This window comes from Pyrgilauda ruficollis, unplaced genomic scaffold (genome assembly GCF_017590135.1).
Source record: "Pyrgilauda ruficollis isolate IOZ18807 unplaced genomic scaffold, ASM1759013v1 scaffold167, whole genome shotgun sequence".
NCBI classification, from domain to species: domain Eukaryota; kingdom Metazoa; phylum Chordata; class Aves; order Passeriformes; family Passeridae; genus Pyrgilauda; species Pyrgilauda ruficollis.
The window spans coordinates 869853-893552 of record NW_024515542.1 but is presented as its reverse complement, the minus strand read 5'-3'; the positions used below and the strand labels follow the sequence as shown (position 1 = coordinate 893552).

At 33.8% G+C, this 23700-nt stretch overlaps 1 protein-coding gene across 1 annotated transcript in view; it reads left to right on the top strand.

Moving 5' to 3' along the window:
- Positions 1–23700, top strand: part of ADGRV1 (adhesion G protein-coupled receptor V1) — a 282378-nt gene that overhangs the window by 9336 nt on the left and 249342 nt on the right. Inside the window, exons 7-15 of the mRNA XM_041463583.1 lie at positions 3873–4125; positions 10842–11026; positions 11949–12098; positions 13210–13305; positions 14485–14589; positions 15906–16019; positions 18568–19133; positions 20357–20627; positions 21428–21757. Of these exons, the coding sequence (XP_041319517.1) occupies positions 4074–4125; positions 10842–11026; positions 11949–12098; positions 13210–13305; positions 14485–14589; positions 15906–16019; positions 18568–19133; positions 20357–20627; positions 21428–21757 (1869 nt within the window). The 5' untranslated portion in view covers positions 3873–4073. The remainder of the gene's footprint in view (positions 1–3872; positions 4126–10841; positions 11027–11948; positions 12099–13209; positions 13306–14484; positions 14590–15905; positions 16020–18567; positions 19134–20356; positions 20628–21427; positions 21758–23700) is intronic.

Sequence of the window (23700 nt, the reverse complement as noted above, 5' to 3'; positions counted from 1 at the left end):
GGGACTCTGCCATGAGGACAGTTTAAGAACTGAAGGTGGAATGTGTTATATTTAGTTTATCTGTCCCTTAAGAGCAAGCTTCTCCTACTAAACCAGGGTTTAGTGTTGAAAAGAGCCAGATTCATGAGGAAATCAAATAATTTGTGGCATAATAGACTTAAAATTGAAATTGGCAAATGTTTGATAATATAAGAGCTACCACATTTCAAGGGTATACAATTTCTAATTTGTGGTTGTTACTGGTATTTATGTTTTTATAGATTTCTAAAGTATAGTTTTGTGCTTTAGCAGTTTTCTAATACACTTTTGTGTTTTAATAGCTTTAGATGAAGAAATCAATGATATTTACTAAATTTACATCTGAGAAAATTAATTAACACTGATAATGGGAGCACATGCTTATTAGATTGTTAGTGTGGTCTGTGTCCTGGACACATGAAAATCTATGGGAAAATGTTATCCGTTTTTGTGAAGACTACTGCTGGGCAATTTATTTGCGCTATTAGTATTTTTAAGGTTGAAGAACAATGCTGGATGATTTTCAAATTGTTGGTGAATGAGATTGATCCTCATGCATTCAAATCTACTGTGCAACTCTTCCCTGAGAAATTGTTATAAGCTTTATTTGAAAGAAATTTTCAGAATTGGATCTAAATCATAGCCTGTATTAAAATCTCTACTATCCATGGAATTCTGTTATTTAAGCTTATTATCTTTAATATGTTTTCATTTGCTTTGGTATTCCATTTAAAAAATAGAGTGCTTAAACCTATAAATGCTTACATGAATATTTTAATTAGAGTGTAAATATGATGACTGAAATTAAAGTATTGGAAAAGCTATGAAAGCATATTCCTTTAGTTGTGTAACACTAAAGAAAATACCACTACAGAGGTCTGTGAGGATCTCATTCATTGGGCAGCAATGATTTATAGCAATTTTTGAGAAAAATATTGATGGTCTATAAATCACCTTTGACATTGTTACACAGCTACCATTGCTCTTCAGAATTGTGACATGGTAACAATAAGGGAATATTTAATAAGTATGCTTTAAAAGTAGTCTATAAGGTTTACAGAACTTGAATCTTAGAATGTTTCATTGAAAAATTGGAAAAATATATTCTTGCATCATACTTTGAAGTAAGGGGTATTTAAAATTTGTCCCAGCTACATCAGAAGTGTTTTAGTCTCAGGTGTTTTGGAAAGTACTGGAACAGTAAAATTTATCTATGACTCTTGCTGTTATTTGAGATAGGGTATCTGATGCAATTTAGGTAAATTTTATTTCTGACTAATACCAACCTCTTCCAGGGTGTTCCTGATATCAGGTCAATTTAGTTGTTCACTAAGAAAACCCAAAATGTAGGTAGGCAAGAGTAAATAAAAAAATACACTGAAATTATCTGCTCATGGACTATTAGGCCTCGACCTTCGAAAAATATGATCACATATATAATTATTTTTACGTGTGTAATCCTCTTGATCAGCTGTACTCATTTGTAGAAATTGTGCATGCATTTCAGCTCTACAAGACTGGTCAATTACAGTATAGCCAATATACATATATAACTGTATATAACATATATGTATATATATTTGTCTGTGTGTGTGCGTATATAAAACTGTTATATATACATGAATATAACAGTTCTTTTCTTCTCTAGAAATAAGTGTATATAGCGTCCAAATGCTTCTCCCAATATATATTAAGAGTCAGGTGCTGTGCAGTAACTCCATCATAACATTGAATTTTACAAAGACACTGCCGTCATTTGTAGGCATTGTCATAATTAAAGAATTACGTCTGTCTAATAGGAGCTACATTACTATTTCTTAAGGAAAGAAAAAAAAGATTGACAGAGGAAAACAATATTAACTGCTATTTGTCTTACACTCCAGGTGGACCCACTGTAGTATATTTTATTTGGGAACAAAATAATACTAAATCACAAATGTTTTGCAAATTTCTGCAAACTCTCACTTGCTTAAATCACTTTCTCAGTGGATAGTATCACTGGGAAATACTTTGTGTAAATAACACTTCCAAGATCTAGCTTACTCTAGGTATGAGAACTTGAGGCAGTTTTCAGATAGAATTTTCAAACTATAAGTTCTGAAATATGAAAAAATTAATAATATGAAAAAAAGCTTAATAGATTGGCTTATGAGTATTTCCTATAAAACTTAAGTTGTTGTGGTTTCTTGTACTGAAATAATTTGAAAATCAAAACGAAGGTTGCAGTTAAGATAGGTATGCTGGTACTTATTGAAACAGGCATATTTGACAGACTAAATTAAATAAATAATAAAAATAAAGATAAATTTATCTGGTGAAATTAAACAACAGAGAAGATGCTTTGCATGTTTATCAGAGCTTTTGTGTTTGTGGATAATTTTAATTGGGACAGAATTTTCTCTAGAATGTAACAGCAATATATATTTGTCCTATACCATGATGATTTTGTTTGTCTGATCTTGTATAAACTCGTTAATTAGAAAACTGTTATGACTCTCATTTTCTGATGGCAAAAGAAACTTCTTAGTCACTTATCCCAGACTGGTCCAATACGTTACTGCTATTTATGCTGTAAAGCTTGAATTGTTTCAAGCTTTACTTCATTAGGGATTTAACATGGCCTTAATTCAGCCATCTGTTATGGGTTTGGCAGGCCAACAGATCTGAGGTATTGATAAGAGCTTTAGAAATTTCCCACATTTTAAAGGTTAGGAAAAGAGCTACCTTTATGAATAGATTTTGAAGAATTCTCAGCAAGACAATGGTGCAGAAGTGGGGTAAAAAATGCTTGTCATTCTCTGAAGCTTAGGGTTCCCTGTCTGCCTTTAGCTGTGCTGAAAGGCAATTAGCATTTCAACCAGCCAATTTGGTTACATGCAATGAAGTATGTGGGTTTGTAATTTGCTGCTTTTGTCTTGGTGCTGCTGAGAACTAGCTTTGTGTAATCCTCTCAAAGCACCTTTCTTTCCAGCATAGTTATTGTTGCTGGTCTTAAATAACTAATCAACAAAGAGGTTTCCTTGTCTTGGACTGCAGGGTGCCTTAGAAGAATGAAAAGAAATACCCAGTTAATAAGGGAATTATTCTAATTATTAAATTGTGATTAATAAATTGTGACATGGGTTAAAAGGTTTAGAAAGCGAGGCAAAGCAGAATATGCGATAAAGGTGGTGTAAGAAGGCTTTGGATTCAAAAAAATTTTGCTTAAGGAGTTCTCTTCTCTTAGAAATAAATACTTCATTATGTGTTTTATCCAAAACCAGATTGCCCAGATTTAAGAGATTAATCCACAGTATAGATCAGAGTGAGAGCCCCACACTAATCATCTTTACAAATTACACAAATGTGTTTTTACTTCTACAGAAAGAAGTCTTTGGGGGACTTTGTAACACACAGATTCTTTAATTAAGTCAACATAATTTGTTGCAATCTAATGAAAAATAAATACATTTTACAGTAGAAGTGAAGCTTGTTTTATACATGCTTAAATTCTTGTATTAAATAGTATGCTTTTTTGAACTCAAGAAAATCTCACTGATTCAATTATTGTAATAATTAGGGAATTACTACAAGAATTCCCTAATAATAATTACAATTTAAAATTCTGTTTGGCTCACATATGTGTATTAAATTGTAAGAACCCATTGTGGATAGCAGCAATTCTGTCAGTGTACCTGAAACAATGCCATCTAATCCTCGCCATGAGGTTTAATTTTGCTATTCTGTACCCTGTTTTTTCTTGCAAAAAATTATGTATAAAGCACTGCTTCTATTTTTAGTTTTAAGTATGAAAAAAATAACCACTGTACTGCAGAAACCCATGATTTCTTTTTCTGATATATGTGTTCATTCAGGCCACGGAACTTCATTCACAGCAGATACTAGGTTTTTGAAACTGTGATAGTTTTGTCCTCCGCTGTCAACATATGTTCTCAACATTTGTTATGCTGGAGCGTGGAGGATGTGCAAGAAACCTCCGAATCTGAGATACAAATGGAAATTGTTGTGAAGTTTAAGATATCTACTGAAGTATAATAAATGGCTGATTTGCCGTGATGCCAGCAGACCTTCATCAGCTGGATTTTCGGTTCCATATGTGTTCCATATGTGAGTCTAATCCTGTGGCATACTCAATCATGCAGTTACTTCTACAAGTATGAGCTAGGAGTGCTAGACTTCTTAGTGGGGGGCTTACTTGGATTTGATTTAGTTTGGTTGCTGTTTTTTTGTTTGTTGGGTTTTTTAAATCCCCTTGCTACTTGGTGCAAAAACCAGTCTGAGAGAAGGCGTAAGTGCTTACAGTGTCTGAAATTAAAGTTACTTGGTGCAAAATAGCTAGGTAAAAAGTTAGCCCTGGTTCTGGAATACCTGGTAAATTAATTTCTGTCTCTGAAAGATGTCTACTGTGTTCATTAGAACTGTATGGGTGGAAAATGTTTTGCAGTGTGGAGCTGAAAATTATATATTTACCTTTTACTTAAAATTATACTGTATGTAGGAATGTTCAAAAACAATGTCTTGCTTTTCACAGTATGCAGTTAGACCTATATATGGATAGATTCTTGTCAATTGTGTGAGGTACATTGAAAATTATGCAGATGAAGTCAGTGTGCTTCAACATTAAGCAAATTCAGATCTCTACTGATGTATTTCGTAACATTGTTAATTAGCTGATTTCAGCCAAAGTTTATTTACATCAGACTCTGATCTCTGTTCTAAATTTAAAGTAACCTTAATAGCTCCAAGTTGTTGCACTGGAGATAATGTGGGTAAGAATAATCCAGATTTTACAGCTAATCAAATTATTTCCTGGTTCTCTGTTTGACATGAAAATTATAAGGTAGCTTCTAATTTTTGTAGAAGATTTTTGTTTCCTCTGCTTGCTGCTAGAAATACTGGATTCTATGCTGTATGAAAGTTTTGCCCTGTATTCCCTGCTCAGAATTAGAGCAAGTGGTTACCTCAGAAAATCTCTAGCATTGCTGGGCATAAGAGATTTGGTTCTTCAATGATGATTATATGTTTTAGAACATAAAAATTAAAGACACGGTTTAGATCTACTCACATTCTTCTGAAAAAATGTAAAGAAATTGCCAGAAAACTTGCAAGGGGTACTCTGGATTCTTACACTTACTAACTCTGAGTGACCTCTAACAACAGGGTGAGATTATTTGGATTTCTCCTTATGCTTCTGTCTTGGCCTCACTTTTACTGCTTTATGTATTGGTTCCTGGCTGTGATGATAAATGTACCTTCCTAACTAGTAAGTATAAATATAGTGGCAGTCAAGTTAAGCATACTTTCTTCCTTAGGATAAGATGTCTGTTTTGAAGAATGCATGCCTTTTGTAAGAAAGGGTGATTGAATGAGCAAGAATTATCATATGAAGATGTTCAGTTTACATTAAATTTGCCATTCCCAGTAATACCTATGGTAATAGATAACAAGACTTAAAAGAAAATACTGCAACTGTTAAAAAGAAAGTGATCAGTGGAATAATTGACTGATGTCAGTGTCATTAATTTCAAATGCAGATACATCCTTTTAGCACCTGGTGTGCTGTGATACTGTTCTGTCAATGCAGCAGTAGTGACTAGGGAAGTAGGCAACTGAGACCAAAAACTTCAGGGTAGAAAAAGCTGATCAAGGGATTTTTAGCACCTAGTAGTCTGGATTTGTGCATTGGTTAACACTATCCTGTGTTAGTAGTAATAAGGGGAATGTCAGGTATCTGACATGCCTTTGTAGTAAAGGAAAGAGAAAAACATGTAGAAGAATGGAACACTGAATGTTCATGGAAACTGGTGAGACAGACTCTGCAATTATTAGCATGATCCAGGGATGCACACAAAGTCAGTATAATTCTAATTTTTTATTCACCTTGAAGCAGGTTGAGGGCAAAAAGGGGATATGGGGTGGATATTGTTGTGAAATAGCACCTTTGGAAAACTGTTTTCCAGTCTGTATGAGAGTGAGAGATGCACTTATTCTACATCTAAACAAAAAGCCCAAAACAAAGAAGGAAGAACAACCAGCAGAGCAGGCTTGGGTAATGTCTGGTGTCCATACGCTGGTTTTTGTTGTGTCCTGTTTTTTCATATGAACACGTGAACTGTGGGAACTTTGAGGCAAGGAAAAAACAAGCATGACATAAAATATTTCTCCTTTAATTTGGAGCCTTGACAACATAAAAAGGAGAAATTTACTAAATCAACGTTTTTATAATCCCTGTTGCTTTCCCAGGTTGTTCTCCAATACTGTTGTATATGTCAAGAGGTTCTGAGAATGCCTAAAATAAAAAAATGCTATAAATATGCAGGATTTCAATATGTTTCTACAACAGGTGCAGAAGTGGCAATGACCTTGTGAAACTTCTTGCTCTGTGCTGTTCCTGTGTACTACACAGAATTGCCACTTTATGTAATGAAAGAGCACATGTATCTGTCTTCCATTGTATTCAGCCAAAGATGCTGCTGGGTGCTGACATCTGTGCTGTGAATAGACTTCTCTCCGGCAACCACTGATAGCTGTAATGCTGTAGTCAATGCAAAGTACTAGGCATGCCAGTTTTTTAATGTTTGGCTTGGCTGGGTATTTGTAATCATGGGGAGTAGATAAGGACAGGGAGTGAAAAGTGGATTTACTCTTACTCCTCTGTGTCTATGGGCTTTAGAAATATACAGTGAGTTGTTTGATGATGGGCAAGTGGTAGATCAGATTGTAGCTGCTGGGTGGGAATGGTGCTTCTTCAGCTTGTTGCTTCTCCTGTGAACAGCAGTTACAAACTCTGAAGTAAAAAATATTTAATCCCTTGTTCAATCTGCTACTGTGTTTGTGAACTCTTTCTTTTGCCACTTCCCACTTCCTGTCCTGCATTTTATGCTTGTGTCGTTTCAGATTTTTAATCTGGAGCAGCCCTTTAATTTCACTTCTTGATCTCTCCATGTTCCATTGGGCTGTAGATTCCCTCATACTTCAAAGAAAACAGCCATGAGCTCTTCATTCTTAAGGGTTTAATTTATTAACCATGGAAGCTGGTGTAAAAATCTGCTGAAAAGACCATTCATTCCTTATAATCCTTAAAGTCTTCATCTGAAATTTGTTCCAGAAACTGACTGGGAAAAGCTAGCTAATCCTGGTGATTCACCAGTTTCATAAGCCTGCCTTGGCTCCAACTGGACAACACATTGAAATGGTGTTCCTTATATAAATTGTGACAGTACTGTGGAAATTACTACGTGGAATCAGTATATGATTTGTTTGATTCTACATGAATATTCCATATTTTAGAGGAAAATACAAATTTGCTTCAAAAAGTGCCAGAAAATGCATACTAAAAGAATGTTAATTAGGGATCATGACTCAGAATTCTGAGTTAGATTTCTTTACTGTTTTTAAAACTATATGGTTGAAGAATGAGATTTTTTTACTTTTAAAATCCTTTAATACCATTAAAATGTCTAGATTATTATTTGAAAGGTATGGCTTGGTTTTGATGCCAAAAATTTTTATTATAAGTCACTTAGAAACATCATCTAGGCCTCAGTACATAGCATTGTTTTAAACTACCACTGGTATTACAAATGATTTTTTGAAACGGCTTAAGTCAGAACATGACAACAAAATAGTTAATCCATTGTACATGCTCTAAAGATGTGTTATGCTTTATTGCTTGTAGTTGTTATAAAAACATAACAATTACTTTGGCTCATTAAACTAATTGAACTAGAATATGTCAATATCCTGGATGGAGAGAAATGAACTCAATAATATTTAACTGAAACAGAGGGGAGTACTTGATCACCAAATGTATGGTTTACCAAAATTTAGCAGTGAACAAGGACTAGAGTTTCAGCTTAATTTAAAAAACGAGTTACGAATTAGAGTCACCAGTGGTTTAATGACGTGAGTGAAGTAAGAAAGGGTCCTTTTGTAATCCATTATCTTGCAAAGGATTCTGCTGAACTTTATGCAATATAGTTGATAAAGAACAAATTGTATTACCATATAAATTAACATAGGAATTTAGTGTACAAAGTGAATTCATGTTTAACTTAACTTTTTAAATTTAACTTTAACTTTTAATTTAAGTAAAATACTGGGACCTAGAATATGTCTTCAGCTATTTGAATAAATTTGTTCTGCATTCTCTTAGTCTTGGTATATGGTATTTTTATTATATTACATCATATCAATTTAAAAAGAAGTAATGATTTTAAAAGTGTAGCTTATATAAAGAGTAAAAAATGCATCTGGCAGGCTGTGCAAAGTAAATCTTCGTGCAAATAACGTAACAAGGAAGGATACACACCAGCTGAATAATTGATGGTATGATTGTGAAACTTCTCTTGTTCCACAGGAGTAATCCTATAGTTTTAGAATGCTCGCTAGTAGAAGTAATAGAATTCAAGTAATTCTAAACTTTGTAATCTTGCCCTCAAGGATCATGTTTTCAGTATTATTTACTAGAAGCATGTACCATGGGAAGGTATTGGCAAAGTCTATGACAAGGTAACAGCTGAAGCTAAAAGGTCAACAAGTTCCTCAGTTTAGTATGGATGATGCCTGCTTCTGTAGAGTGTAATTGTCTGAGAGTTTACAAAAGTTAGACAACTCTTTTCTTTCCTGCTTGATGGTTTTTTGTTTGTTTGTTTGTTCAGAACAGTTCCACATAAAACTAGGAAGAAAACCCTTGGAAGTGCTGATAATTTTAAACTCCAGGGGGCCTTACGTATATATATTTTATCTTTGCTTCCTACCGTAAGTTTTTTCTGCACTAGAATTACTGAATGGATAGATATGTGAGAATCAAGCATTGATTCTGTTGTTCTGTTACGCACTGAATTCCCAGTAAGAGCCATAGATAACTTGAAGGACTGTGTTCCTGGTAATAAAAGTTTAGAGTAGTGTGAACTATGCAGCAAAATCATTACTGTTGTGACGTTTTTTTCAGAAATAGTCAGACATTGTTCAGGTGGTGGGTGTGAAAAGCAGGTAGTGAAAAGAGTAGCTGTTTTCATAGAGAAAATAGTCCTGATTTTTTGCATGTACTTTTTTTTTTTTGGTTTCTCCCTCTGTGATGTTCAGCAGATCTAAATGAATTTATTGGTACAGGTAAAATCAACTAACTTTGTCAATCCACCAGTCTTTGTTTGAAGGTACTCTGGAAAACATTGATGGTTTTCTTGACTGTACTTCCAATATGTACATAGTTAATAAGCCATGTCTGTGGATCTTTTTGTTCTTTAGCTTGCCTGATAGCAGTTTATTTCAAGTCCTCGCAACATAAAATTTATCCTTGCCTAGACAGAATTTGTTGAAAGATGAATCAAAAACTTGAAGTCTTTCTGAAGCTGCATTAGTTAAAGTGGTCTGAAGGCTATCTTATTATCTGTTCAGTCAAGGATTAAAACTATCTGACTGCAAACATAAATCATTCAGAGTATGCGCTGGACCTCAGCTCTGATTCAAATTTGACACACATTTTAGAAAAATGTGTTTTAATGTACTCATGACATTTGCTGTTCTAGGGATGATTTATGATTAAATACTCATAACTGCCACTCAAATAATGAGAGCAAACTGCTTTGCAAATATGTCTGATCTTAAATGTTATTAATATGCAAATATTAATGTAATATGTTATGCACAGTTTATATAACTGTAATTGACCAGATTTGTCTGGTAATTGTAACACTTGAAAGGATAATTTTAAGCAAATTGACATTTTATTTAAATATTTAATTACACAATACTGCTTTTACTTTTTGTACAGAAATTTTTAGAAGTAATAGGGTAAAATAGTGATTACAGATTAAAAGAAGCTTGGTGAGAGAGCTAATTCAATTAAAGTTCGATGTTGTAATGCATTTTGATGTTTAGAGCACAATTTTGTTCTCCTGTTTTTTTCCAAAACCTCTAAGATCCTTATGACAGCAATCTGCCCTATGCAGCATCCACGTTCTCAGATCTGATCAGCACTGTGCAATGTAAACCTCTGCAGAACAGTGCAACCATTTGAAATTTTTTGTGCCAGACTCTTTTAAAAGTTTTTTTTTCCACAGTATCAAAACCTGATGACTTCACTGGGACTTAAAATTGTATTTTACATCACAAAACTGGACTCTGATGCAAGAGAAATGGAGAATGTAAAATAAAACATTTGTTTTAAGTTTGCATAACCTAAGAGAAAATACTAGATGTTTTGCAGACACAAATGCAAATCAAAGTCTGCCGGTATAAAGATTGCAATGGCCAAGTAGCAAAGTTGTTCTCCAGGACAGGAACACATGAAAGGATCATGGGATAAGACTCAAGTATATATTCAAATGTGTGAGGATGTTTCATGGTGAATAAGATGTCAGAAAATAATCTGTGAGATGACTGCAAGTATCCAACCCTTCACCCTTCCTGTAATTTTTTATGTGTTTTTAAACACAATCTAGAGAGCAAAGAAAGTGGAAATTGAACTGTCAGCCTTGAAGCTAATTATTGTTGATTGAAAATTAAAACAGTTGTAATAATGTAAAAAAAAATTGTTTCTTCAAAGAAGCTCCTTGTTTCTCCACTGGAAGAAGTTGATAAGTACTGCCTAGAAAATCACTAAAGGAAAATTATAAAAATAGAACTAGATACACATGATATTTAAATTGTATTTCTTGATTGTATTGGAGACCTCTGCATGTTTTTATTTCATTCTGACACTCACAATATGATCATGGTATGTGAAGATTTGAGAGGGATCAACTGGATTGGTAAGGTCAACCGCAAATGCTTTGTCTATTTTAGATTTACAATTTATTTTTAATATCTTTTTTCTATAGGGATGCCCTCTGCTTCTTTATTAGTTTATTTGCTTTTAGCATTGCTCATTCATTTCACATCTGGAGAAACGGAAGTGAAGTTCAGTGGACAAACAGAATTTGTAGTCAATGAAACAAGTACAACTGTTATACGTCTTGTAATTGAAAGGACAGGGAAGCCTGCTAACATCACAGCAATTGTGTCGGTAAGAAACCATGGCAGTTATATTCTCAGTAACTGTGGATAACTTTTTAATGAGCTTTTTGGGACTCAGATACATTGAGAGTTGCGAGTATGACTGATAAGAGAGACAAGTGAAAGTGACAAAGACCCCTTTGTTTCCTCTTCTCTGAACTTCTAATTTCACTGTTTTGGGAGGAAGAATAGTCTTTTTCACAATGGTTCTTTCAAGCCTTTAGCTTCTAAGAAGGATGATTCAGGTGTGGCAGCTATGCTGGTTCAGTGGCTTCTCTCCATTTAGTCTCAGTGCCCAAGTGTAAACTTAGTCTAGACCCTTTGCTGTTTTTACATGACTACCTTTGTAATCTCTCCTCTAATCAACTAACTTCCAGTAGAATTAGGGGAATTTTCTTATGTTGACTGAGATGAAAGGAGGGAAGTTCTTTTTAGAAGACTTAATCTTGCCAATTTAATAAAATTGTTAATCTAGGTTGAATGCCTAGGCTCCTTCCAGTACTTAAAATGCAAAGCAGAGGGCAGTTACATCCTAAGGCAAGTTTAATTCATGTAGAGTATTATGAGATGTACAGATCTGTGCTTTCTGTATAGGCGTAGCTTTTCCAACAAAAAACCTTTTCATATGGTACATTATGCAAAAGATACCAAATTGCAGGGAAAGAAGTCATAAGTAGTTCTGAAGAAAGTGTTCTGTTCATTTTATTGTTTCTTTTTTTCACCTGTTTACTCAGCATGAATAAAATGGGTTATTACCTATGTACCTTCTGTCCAGAAATTAATTGTATGACAGCAGGGGAAAGAATTATGTGCAGTGGGAAGACTTATGTGCAGCAAAGAGGGTATAAAGTCTGTTTGAATGAGTCTAGAATGGTAATATATAACATATTGAAGGAAGAAGGAGGTGGCATTTGGTTGTGTGTTTATTGCAGATTGATGGAGAAAACACAGGAGACTTTTTTGATACATATGCAGCTGCATTTATACCTGATACAGAAACAAACCGAACAGTGTATATATCTGTCTGTGATGATGATCTTCCAGAGGCTGATGAGACATTCACATTTCACTTGACACTACTGGTAAGTTACCATTTTTCAATGTATCTATTCCACGGAAAACAGTGGATAATCTAATATAGGTGAGTGGTATTTCATAGATTACAGTGTAGTCTTACTGCTTGTGAACAGTAATAGGTAAGAGCTAAAATCTGGAATCCAAGCAGGATGATGCTTATTGCCCTTCAGAAAGTTTGCATTTCTGTGGATGTCTCTGTGTCATGTTGCTGCACCTGACACTTAAGCAGGCATTGCTTTCAGCTGTGGACATTTGAAGGTGTACTAGAGCCCAGAAGAGTTAGATTGTGAAGACTCAGCCTTTACTGCTTTCCTGCCTAGAATGTATGTGCATGGATGGAGGAGAGAGTGGAAGTAGCAGAAAAAGAGGATGACTTCCAGTTCTCCAGAAGCAGAGGTTAAATGTGGCTTATCTAAACCCAAACAATTTTATAAATACTTACCAATAAATTTCTTCATATTGTGCTATCTCACACAAGTTAGGCTACAAGAGAGGGGTTCATATTCATGTATCTTTAGTTAACAGTTCATGACTAAGTAAGATGTAAATTCCGTAAAAAGAAATTTTCTATTTCATTACCAATATTACACATCTGTAGGGATGTTTGCAGTGAATATAAAAATGCATATTTTCCCTTCTTTCTTACTTTGATTTGTAAATCTAGCTCAATTTTACAATGCTATAAAGAGTTGCTTGTTAGAGTTGCTATCCCAGTAAATCCTTTAGCTGGTATCCTACTATAATAGCTTCAAACTTTCAGTTTTATACAAATGTTAGGGAAAAAAAGAACAACTTTGCAATTTCTGACTGTGTTATATGCTTCATGTATGGTTTCCTATTGATATACTGTTACTAATTGTTTAACTGTTGTTAATCATTTACAAAGTTTGTTTCAAGCACTTTATTGTTGACTGTTTACAGTGTATTTCCACAGTAATTAGGAATGACCTTAGTGCATTCTATTGCTTTAAGCAATTTTCATTGTGATATATAATAAAAAGACATACATTTTTTGTAAGCTAATATTTGTAAGCTAACTCTCAAGAGACAGTAAAATCAAAATGCCTTTTTTTTTCTGTTACCATACTTAATATTTTATTTTGGTTTTAATTTTAGAAACCATCTGCAAGGATGAAGCTTGGCACTCCCAAATCTGTCACTGTAACAATCTTATCAAATGACAATGCCTTTGGAATAATTTCTTTTAACATGGTATGACTTTTTGTGTGGTATATTTTAGAACACTTTAGTAAACATGAAGATGAAATTGTCAAAGATGCTGGTTAGTTCACCCAAATCCCTTGAAACCAGATTCTGAGTTACATCTCTGAAAATATCTCTAGAGGTAATTCATACATATGTATGCAATTCATACATATATGAAACTTTAATATTTCTGTAGGCTTTTAGGTGTTGAAATGTTGCCCGAGATCCTCAGACTTGGATGAATATCTATGTTACTTACCTAAATATAAAGCTTTTAGAAATTGTTCAGCCCCTCAATATACTGTGGAAGAAATGAGGAGTAATAACATAGGAAAGTTAAAGAGGTGGCTTGGAAATTTTAAGAATATATACCTTTTTCCCATCTTAAGTGAGCAATTTTATATTTAACTCTCAAGCTATAAGAGCAGCATAATGATCTATGCATAATATAATAAAATATAATAAATATATAATAAATACATAATATAATATAATGTAATATAATACTCTTATCCCTTCTAGGGATAAGACTGGTGTGACTCTAGTGTTATGGAGGATATTTGCAATAATACAAAGTTTGTGTTAGCAGAAAGAGAAACTCTGCTTTATTGGTGGCATTGTGGCAATAAACTTTTTAGCAGGCTTCCCTGAAAAAAATCCAATATGAAGAATTTTTATCACTGTAGTATTAAGCCATGCTGCTCCCTGAAGTGTTGTGAGTCTTTGAAATCTCTCAGCTATAACAGTTTGATAGACAGAGTCCATAGACAGTCAGTTTTGACAGACAGTTAGTTGATAGATGGAATAGTTATCTAATAAATGAGATTTTAATGGAGAAAACCTATTTTTAATAAGGTTAGGAACTCCTATAAATATGACCAGTGCTCATATGCCAGTGCTTACTTAGTGTATCATAACTATGCTCATTTACCAAAAAACCCCCACTAACAAAAACCAAGAAAACCCTCTCCACTTGCATTATGATATTTTTTTTTATCTCAAACCTTTCAAGCTTTCTAATAGCTGAACTAATTGGTTGCTAGGAAATGTATGCCGTCAGCAGACTGGTTTGCAGATTGGATTAACTTTTCTGTGGGAGTTTGGTATTTCTATGGTAACAATTTCTTCTGTCTGCTGTGATATTTGATCTGTGCCTGATTGCTTGTCCCTTTTCTTCGTCATTAGTCTGCCTTAATCACAGTGAATGAGCCTCAGGGCAGAAATGAATTTGTTCCACTCACTCTAATCAGGGAGAGAGGAACCTACGGGACAGTCATTGTAAGTTTTGAGGTGAGTTTATCAAAAAAGCTTCATACTTATGACTATTAGATGAAGCTGTAAGGCCATAATCATAACTTAGCAATGTTTATTAAAGTGAAAGGACTAAATAGCTATGTCTAGATTTGTTAATTCTGTTTCATAAAATGAGAAGATGCTACCTTTCAAATGGAAAATATTGCAATTATCTAACTGCTTAATTTAGGAAAAACAAAAATATATTTAAAAATGAGTATTCTCTGTCTTGTAGGAAGATATTTGAAGCAGCCTTTGTTGGTATTATTAGCAAACGTCTATTGAGTGTGCAAGAAATTTTTCAAAGTGTATATTTTTCAAAGTTTATAAACACCTGACTCTTTTGAAGGTGCTTTTGCCACCTTCAAACATGTTAAGTATAACTCAGTATTTAGTAAATTTCTGTATCTGTAAGATTGCAGTTTGGATTCCCAGATATTTCAACCTTTCAAAATCATTACTTGAATATTTAGGCCATTACTCACATACTTTATGTAAATGGGATATACTTACTGCCTTTATTGTGAGAGGGGGGATTTTTTTTTTTCCCCTTGTCTGTTCCTGATTCTATTACATTCTTTAAAATTACAGATAATCTTTTTCGTATCAAAATTCCTTTATCGGTTGTCATTAAAGATTTAATCTAGATGTGCCAAAATCTCAAAACATTTGTAGTGGATGTTCTTGCATGCTAAATACAGCATGTATAGATAATGTTTAAAGATTCTTATGTTATTTATTGCACGTATGTTTGTTTTAAACCAATAAATTTTGCTATCTGCACAATTTATCAGGTTAATCTCAAAACGTATTTTATATACATATGTTGAAAAAAATTTACAAGATTTTCTAAAACAAAACCCTAATATATTATGTCTGTGGGTCTTACTATTTTTTCAGGTTTTAGTATTAAGTGTAATTTCATTAGTATCACAAGTCAAGACAGAAAAATCACAAAATGAGTAATTGCTATTATCTTGTCTTGGAACTGATTAGGAAATGCTGGTTAAATTAAAAGGGAAGGGCTATCCTTTTTATTATTTAAAAGAGTCAGTTATGCATCAGTAGATACCAAAGAGTTCTCAAAAGACCTGTATAGTTTTCTTCCTCTTTCTCTGGCAATACATAATTTCTTCAGTGTTTACTCCATCTTCCAAAAAAGAGTAGATTTTCACTACGGGATGTGTGTACATATGATCAGGAGTGAATAAATAGCAATTTCTTATGCATTTCACACACTGTATATTGATTATTGTACTCGCTTTTTATGTATGCTCTGTATATTTCTTATAATAAAAAACAATTATTTGCAGATAGAAGATGGACCAAATTCAGCTGAAGAAGACTTAAGTCCATCCAGGGGAAATATTACATTTACCCCTGGGAGATCAGTGTTGATTTATAATGTAACAGTGCTTGATGATCAGGTAAAAACAAGCTGACATTTTTGGTTTGGATGTATAGATTGACTGCTGTTCTGGAAGGACATATATATGTTCATATATTATGTTATATAAATGCTTGGCTTAAACAGGGCTAGAAGTCCTTCTGCTTCACAAAGTTCAGTTTTGTCTCTGTGGGCTATCGTTATATCTTTTTAATGTTGCCTCTGTATTTCTCATCAATTAATATTTTTAGTTTCTGAACATACCCTGACTGCTCTGACTATATCTGTTAGATGCTGTACAGTAAAAGTATAAACAATCAAGGAAGCTTTATATTTTTATTCAGATAGTGAGGTTCTTGTATTGTCAAGGATGATGTTCTTTAACTACACAGAGGATCATCTATTAGACTGACATTTCTATATTTAACTTTTCTGTGTGAACATGATACTGAACAACTTGATAGGGAAATTCACTAAAAAATTACGCAGGGGGAAAAAAGGTGTCTGTGTCAAAAGTGGGAAGTTTTTAAGCAATTTTGTATGCATTTCTGCTGATTAAGGAAAATAGTCTTCCAAGTCTATACTCATACTAGTATTTAAGGGACTGTTCCAAACTGCTGTGTAGAAATATCTCTTTCAGATTAGATGTATCATTTCTGTAATTTATATATGAAAAGAATTCATTTAGTTTGTGGGGGAGATGTGATTTATTTTTCCTCTGAGGGGTCTTTCTAATGCTCTTTCACTCAGAGTTTGATCAGTATAGCCATGGTGGTCCACTCGCTGGATGTCTTCTGTGGCTGTACACAAAAGGTTAATTTTGTGTAAAAATCCTGTACTGCTGCTGATGATGGAATGCACAAGCATTTAGTGTTACTCTCAGAACATAATTTGAACTGAAGTTAAGATCTGAAGTTAAGAAAAAACTCTGCAACAGATATTGTTCTGAATTGCAAAGCCTTTTTCCTACAAAAATTTGGTGACTGCAGCTCTGATCTCTTCAGTAGTATATTTGTGGTAATTTTGTTGCATACACGTCCTTTTTTAGTGAGGAATAATGGAAACTTTTAAACAGAAAATGAAAGAGGCAAATCAACACTGAAAATCTTTTATATTATTGTCTTTGAAGTCTGACTGGGGTTTTGGTTGGTCAATAATGTTGCCATTAAGAATTACAAAGTGTCCTGTATCATCTGTATACGAGATGTTAAGGTGTAAACTACAGGTAAAGTTATGGATATATTTTGGCTCTCTTAAATGTATATTTTTAAATTATGCCAGATGGAATATTAGTTAGTCAACTAAATGAAACATAAGTGAGCATTTTTTTAATGAAGTAGATCAACTGTGTTGTACTTCAGTATAGGAAGCTTGTGGCTGAGATCTTCCAGATCTCGCACTGCCAACAAACCCTGATATCAGTCAATGGCATTATGCATGTTTCAGTGCCACAAGCCAAAGGAAATGAATTGGCATAAGCTATCATGCCCGCTCTTCTAGCCCTAGAAAAGGATCTGAGGGTGTCCAATAAATAAATGAATGTGAAAGAGAAAGAAATACTGGACAGCAGGATTTTCAGAAGTACTTTTGTCCTGGAGTTCCTCTCAGAAGCAAATACTTCTGGTTTCCAGTAGTCCACAATAAAGATGAAATGCAAAGATCACAAATAATTTTTAAAGATTTACTTTTTATCTATATGTATTAGTATATTTATTCGGTTCTATAGGTGTAGCTAATCAAGATTTGGGGAATAAAATATAGAATCATAGAATCATATAAAATGCTGAGTTGAAAGGAACCCATTAGAATCATCAAGTCCAACTCCTGGCTGTGCACAGGATACCCAGGAATCACATAATACTATTTTTGTCCATATATATATACTTATATGTTAATATAAAGCAGAAATTTAATTCTTAATTCAGGAATTTGTTGTTTATGAGCTATTCTTTATTGCCTCCTGCATCAGATATTGGAGAAGAAATAGCTGGAACTAAAATGTAGTTTTAAATGCTTGTTTTGTAGAAATACCAAAATCTAAATTATTAGTAAGAACAAGAAAACACTCATATCTGTGATGGAAATTTTGTCTGGGTTTGTGGTGATTCCAGTTGCATAGGGATGGGTGGGCTAAGGTAGGTTCTATAAAGAAGTTGCTGCTGTATTTTCTCAAGCACCTCTACCTATAGAGGTAGATCAGAATCAACATGAGAAAAAAGAAAATTTAGGTCTAAGTAATGGAGTGGAACACTTCTTTCCAAGTAGAGGTGGCTTTCAAAAATGGCAGTTGGTCTCCTCATAATGTCAAGATGTAAAGATGAAGATTTTTTCTGATTCTTGAGTAACTTTTATTTGTATTTTGTTTGACTTTGTACTCTCTTTCAGAAGTATGTTTAGGTAAAATAGAGACCTTAAATTTTGAAAAGGGGTTTTTAATGAAAGTTAAAAGCAAGACTATTTTCCTGTTTTTTTTAATATGAAATGAGCTTTCAAGTTAGTATAATTTTACTCTTATGCAATGTCAGTATAAGTGTTCTGCATATATTTGAAATAGGACTTACACACAGTTGCTAATACTATTTTTCCAGGTACCTGAAAATGATGAAATCTTTGTTGTTTGTCTGAAGAGTGTGGAGGGAGGGGCTGAAATCAACAACACAAAAAATTCTGTTTGGATTAATATTAAGAAAAACGACAGTCCTGTGCGTTTTGTTCAGAATGCTTATATGGTGCCTGAGGAAGATGAAGTGATAACAATCGAAGTGGTTCGTGGTAAAGATGTCACTGGAAAATTAATTGGACCTGATGAAGATGAAGTCTCTGTCAGTTACGCCATCATAACTGGGGATTCAGCTGCACATGCACAGCTTAATGTAGACTTCCTAGATCTACAGCCAAATACAACTCTTGTTTTCCCACCTCTAGTTCATGAAACATATTTAAAATTTAAGATCCTTGATGATGCCATACCAGAAATTGCTGAGACCTTTCAGATTATGCTTCTTAAAGACACTTTGCAGGGAGATGCTGTTTTGATTTATCCATCTGTTGTTCATGTCACTATCCAGCCGAATGATAAACCCTATGGAGTGCTGTCAATTCACAGTGTTCTGTTCCCTCACACTGTTATCATTGATGAAGACCAAATTTCAAGGTACTACAGGTCTTAAAATCTAGTATCTAGTCAGTTTATGAGATTTGTTTGTGATAGTTAAGGCTCCTTAGGATATTATTAATTATAAAATCACTACTAAGATGTAATGTAGTAATCACTTAGTGTGTTGTTATTATCAGCTATATTTACAAAGATTTCCAGGAAGTGGGAACATCTAATTATACAGAAAGTATTTTAATGTCTATAAAATGTGTTTAAATAAGCCATAAGTATTCAATCACTTTATCAGAATAGTAAAATCTCCTTAATCTAAAGGCAGGATTAGTGAAGTTGTGATACTGATACACACAGGTTCAGTGGGAAATCCATTTCTGTCTTCCACCCTTGGTGTATATTTGTTTTTACTATCTATAAAGCCAGTGAATGAGTAAAGGAAAAAAAAGTGTTCAGCGTCTCCCATTAGTTACCTTAAACTCAAAAACAATTTAAATACTTGTAATTGTACATAGGGATTAAAATCAAAGCTCTGTACAAATTTTATAGGCAGACTGATACACAATATTGATAATTTCAATAAAAATGTCCACCACTAATTACTGGTAGTTCATTCCCAAAGAAACAACTAACGCCTCAAACTATCATACTATGAGAAATTTTGGAAAAATATTTTATGGTATGTAGGGCCCAGCACTTGAGTATTTATCTTTCTTTTTTTTTTTTTTTGTACACAGTAAAGAAATAAATCCTGCTTTCTGAATGTTTGTAAGTCATGATTTCCAGATTTTTTTTGTGGTCATGCACTTGTCACATGCAGGCAACATGACATTTCCAGTATCATAAGTATCAGTAACTGAGTATATTTTTAGTACTGAGGCAAACTATTCATTCAAGATCATCATTTCAGTGCTCATGCCTCATAACTGCTCATGCTGTAGACTAGGCAAAACATTTTCATAAATTTGATTTGTATTTCTCAAGACAAATGTAAAACATGCCAAGACTCCACTCAGTTCTGAGTATCTTACTTGCTGTAAACAAAGTGAGATCTAACACGTATCTTCCGAGGTTTTACAAAGAGTTCATGAGTAAATGCTCAAGTCTTACATATATGTTATGATTTCGCAAACTGTAAGCCTTGAGTCAAATGTCAGTTGCAAGCATTTATAGCATGTAGGTCAGTGTAAATATTTTAGGGAATTGGTAACAATGCATGCCAATAGTAATTATGGTTTGTGGGTTTTTGTTTTCCTTCGAAACTATAGGTTTGAAGGGATCACAATTGTAAGAAATGGTGGAACACATGGAAATGTTTCTGTTTCCTGGGTTATAATCCGAAATAGCAGTGACCCTTCACCTGTAACTGAAGACCTACTTCCAGAGGCAGGAGAAATAAGTTTTGATCAAGGAAAGATGCTGGTGACACTTCATCTGGACATTATTGATGATGATATACCAGAAGAGGCAGAGCCTTATCTTCTGAAACTCCTAGCTTATACAATACAGGGAGGTGCAGATGTCAGTGAGCCATCTGAGGTAAGTTTACTTTAGAATTCGCTTGGAGAAAGTATTTGAAGTAATAAAGACCAGTTTTAATAATACCGATTGATTGATGAATTATCTGAACAGGTTAAAGGATTTGGTCTTGGATAAAAATCAAGAAAACCGATCCTTAATATAATCTTAGTTGTAGAGCCATGTCTAAAGTATTTGGCTGAGTATAGTGTATAATGCCAGACCGTTTTACTGTGGTAGAATTCAGTTCAGATTATTCCCAGTGTGCAGTGATAGCATTGAATAAATGCTGTCTTGAGTGACTGCTTTCTAACACAAGACAGAAAAGTTGTTTTCACTTGTTCATTTGCTATTTTAATGATTACTGAAATGTTTTACAGAGTAACAACTTCAAGGGGAAGGTTTGGTGATTAAGACTGTAACCTCTGAACAATGAAATAAAGGGTGGCTAGACTTGCTGACAGTTCTGTGACTCAAGTCCCTGCTTTGTCTTTCTTGAAAATGGTTGGAATGAGCTTGGTGAATAAAATGAAATCCTTTACAATCTAAAACATTTTTAAATTGTTCGTTTTGGCTGCTGTATCAAAAAATCAGTTCTTCAGAGCTCATTCTGGCACGTGCAATGATGCATAGTGGGACAGTTGCCACTGTCAGTGCAATGCTTCTTGTGTATAAAGAATTCTTTGAGGCTGTCAATCTGATTTCTTTCCTGATGCCAGTTCACTAAGGAGAAAAATGTGTGGTGACAGTCAGGAGATAATTTTGTGAAAGCATGAAACTATGGTATAGAGTAATGCAGCATGTTGTTTTCTGCTTTGCAGCTTCTGTTTTACATTCAGGACAGTGATGATGTTTATGGCCTAATAAAATTCCATCCTTTGGAGAATCAGAAGATTGAAAGTAATCCAATGGGACGCTTTTTATCCTTGAGTTTTGCAAGGGAAGGAGGAACAGTTGGAGATGTGCAGTTGGTTTATACTGCACTGTATATTCCAGCTGGAGCTCTGGATCCTGACAGAGCAAAAGGTGGCATTCTAAATATGTCTAGAAGAAGTACTCTCATCTTTCCAGAAGGAAAAGCACAAGTTACTATAAATATACCAATACGAAATGATGCATTTCTTCAAAATAGAGCTCATTTTGTCATACAGGTATCTCAGCTGGTTTTGGGGTGGTTTTTTTAGCCCATGTAGTATAAAGGATATAAAATAGTAGTGGCTCCTTCCCTTTTAACTTAATTAAAAGGATTCTGCCTTATTAAAAAAAGGCAAATAATTAGTTCTGTAGCCAAGAAAACTCTTTCAATTAGATACTGCTTCCACAGATACACTTATTCCTAATCGTTATTTACTAATTACATAATTTTAAATAATACACTGCAATAGGATTCAGTTACTAATAATGAAATTTAACAAAATTATATCAATGTTGCAGAAGTTAGTTACCTTTTCAGGTATGTTATTCTGTCTACCCTTTGCCTTTCAATTTAATCAAATTAAGCCTTCTAAAGTACAGAAGTATGACAGATTTTAGGAATTAAAAGAAAGGAATTATAGATTAAAATAGTCAAACATATGTTTAATTTATCTGCAACTTTGACCAGGTATTTGAAAAGTTCTTCTAGTTTTCCCTTTATGTGGTCTTTTGGTTTTTTTCATCCTCTGTTTTTGTTTTTGTTTGTGGGGTTTTTTTGTTTGTTTGTTTGGTGGGGTTTTTTTTCTCTCTATTTGAATTAGTAAGAAGGGAGATTGTGTCCTTGCTTATAAGACTGGCTGGAAAAATACACTAAAATTATGCTTTTGAAAGAAAACGGGTTTTCCACAAAAATGTTTAAAGAAAGTTTTTTTTTTTTTTATTTTCCAATTATTTTTTTTCTTCATTTTTCACTGGAGAAAACCAGATTTGCATATATGTTACCAAGTTATTGTTCAGATATGTTGCTGTGGGAGATTCTGGGCATTGTAAATTAGTAATTTTTAAACCTATTTTCTCATCCGCAGTTGAGACTATCGCATAATCTCTAGTTCCTCTGATTAACTATTGCCACTGTCTAGGATCGTGAGCCTGGGGAGCAATCCTGATACACAGACAAAGGGGTGACTTGGCACAACCAAAGCACAAATATTAGAGTCATTTCTTAGTTCTTTTTGGTCTTCTCCTTTTAAGTCAGGTGTTTTCAAAATTTTCAAATAGAGATGTTGATGTGGAATCATAAATGTAAAATTTGGTCTTTTTTTTCTTTAATTTCTAGTCTACCAAAAATGTTTTAATTACTTGAAAGGATTTCTTCCCTCTACCTACTTCTCCCTACATTCTATTAAAAAATAAAAAAAGGGAAAGAGAGAGAGAAAAAAATAGTGCCAGAATCGTATTATCATTTTAGTTGCACATGCTTTTTCAATGTTCACAGCTAGGCTGGGAATACATTTCTGAAATATTAGAATAAGTTAGCGTGTTTTACCTTTTCATGTGTTCTGAAAGACTGACAGAAGAATTGAAATATCTAATTCCAAGTTCCTTGCAGGTGATAGATTACAAATAACATCTCAGTGTGGACTATGGACAAGATGTGTTACAAGTACTTCAATATGCAGACATTTGGCCTGGTTTTTCAAACCGCAGATTTCAGGGAGATGGGGTGTATGTTCTATACTTTCTCCATGAATTATAAAAATTTTTTAATTTGAGTCCACAAAATCAGATGCAACTTCTAACACAAATAACTTCTTTAAAATAGGAAGAAAAATACCCGTATTTATCACTATGACAACCCTTCTACATTGTGAATGAATTATAGTGTCAGCAAATATGTTTCAATGAGATTATAAAGTTTGTACTAGGCCCAGTAAAGGCTCAACTCAAAAATCGGGGAAGGAGGGATGGAGGAAGAAATGAAGCATAAACACAACAAGAGAACAGATAGAGGAACTGGAAATGTGAGATTATCCTTCTTCAGAGACATCTTCAATTAAATAACCTATTGTTTGATGTGCAGACTACTTTTGGTATGGACAGGAAGATTATCTAATTTAGTAAACTGCTTGGCATTAATTGGTTCACAGTGCATTCTTTTTTCCCTCATGGACTGATTTGC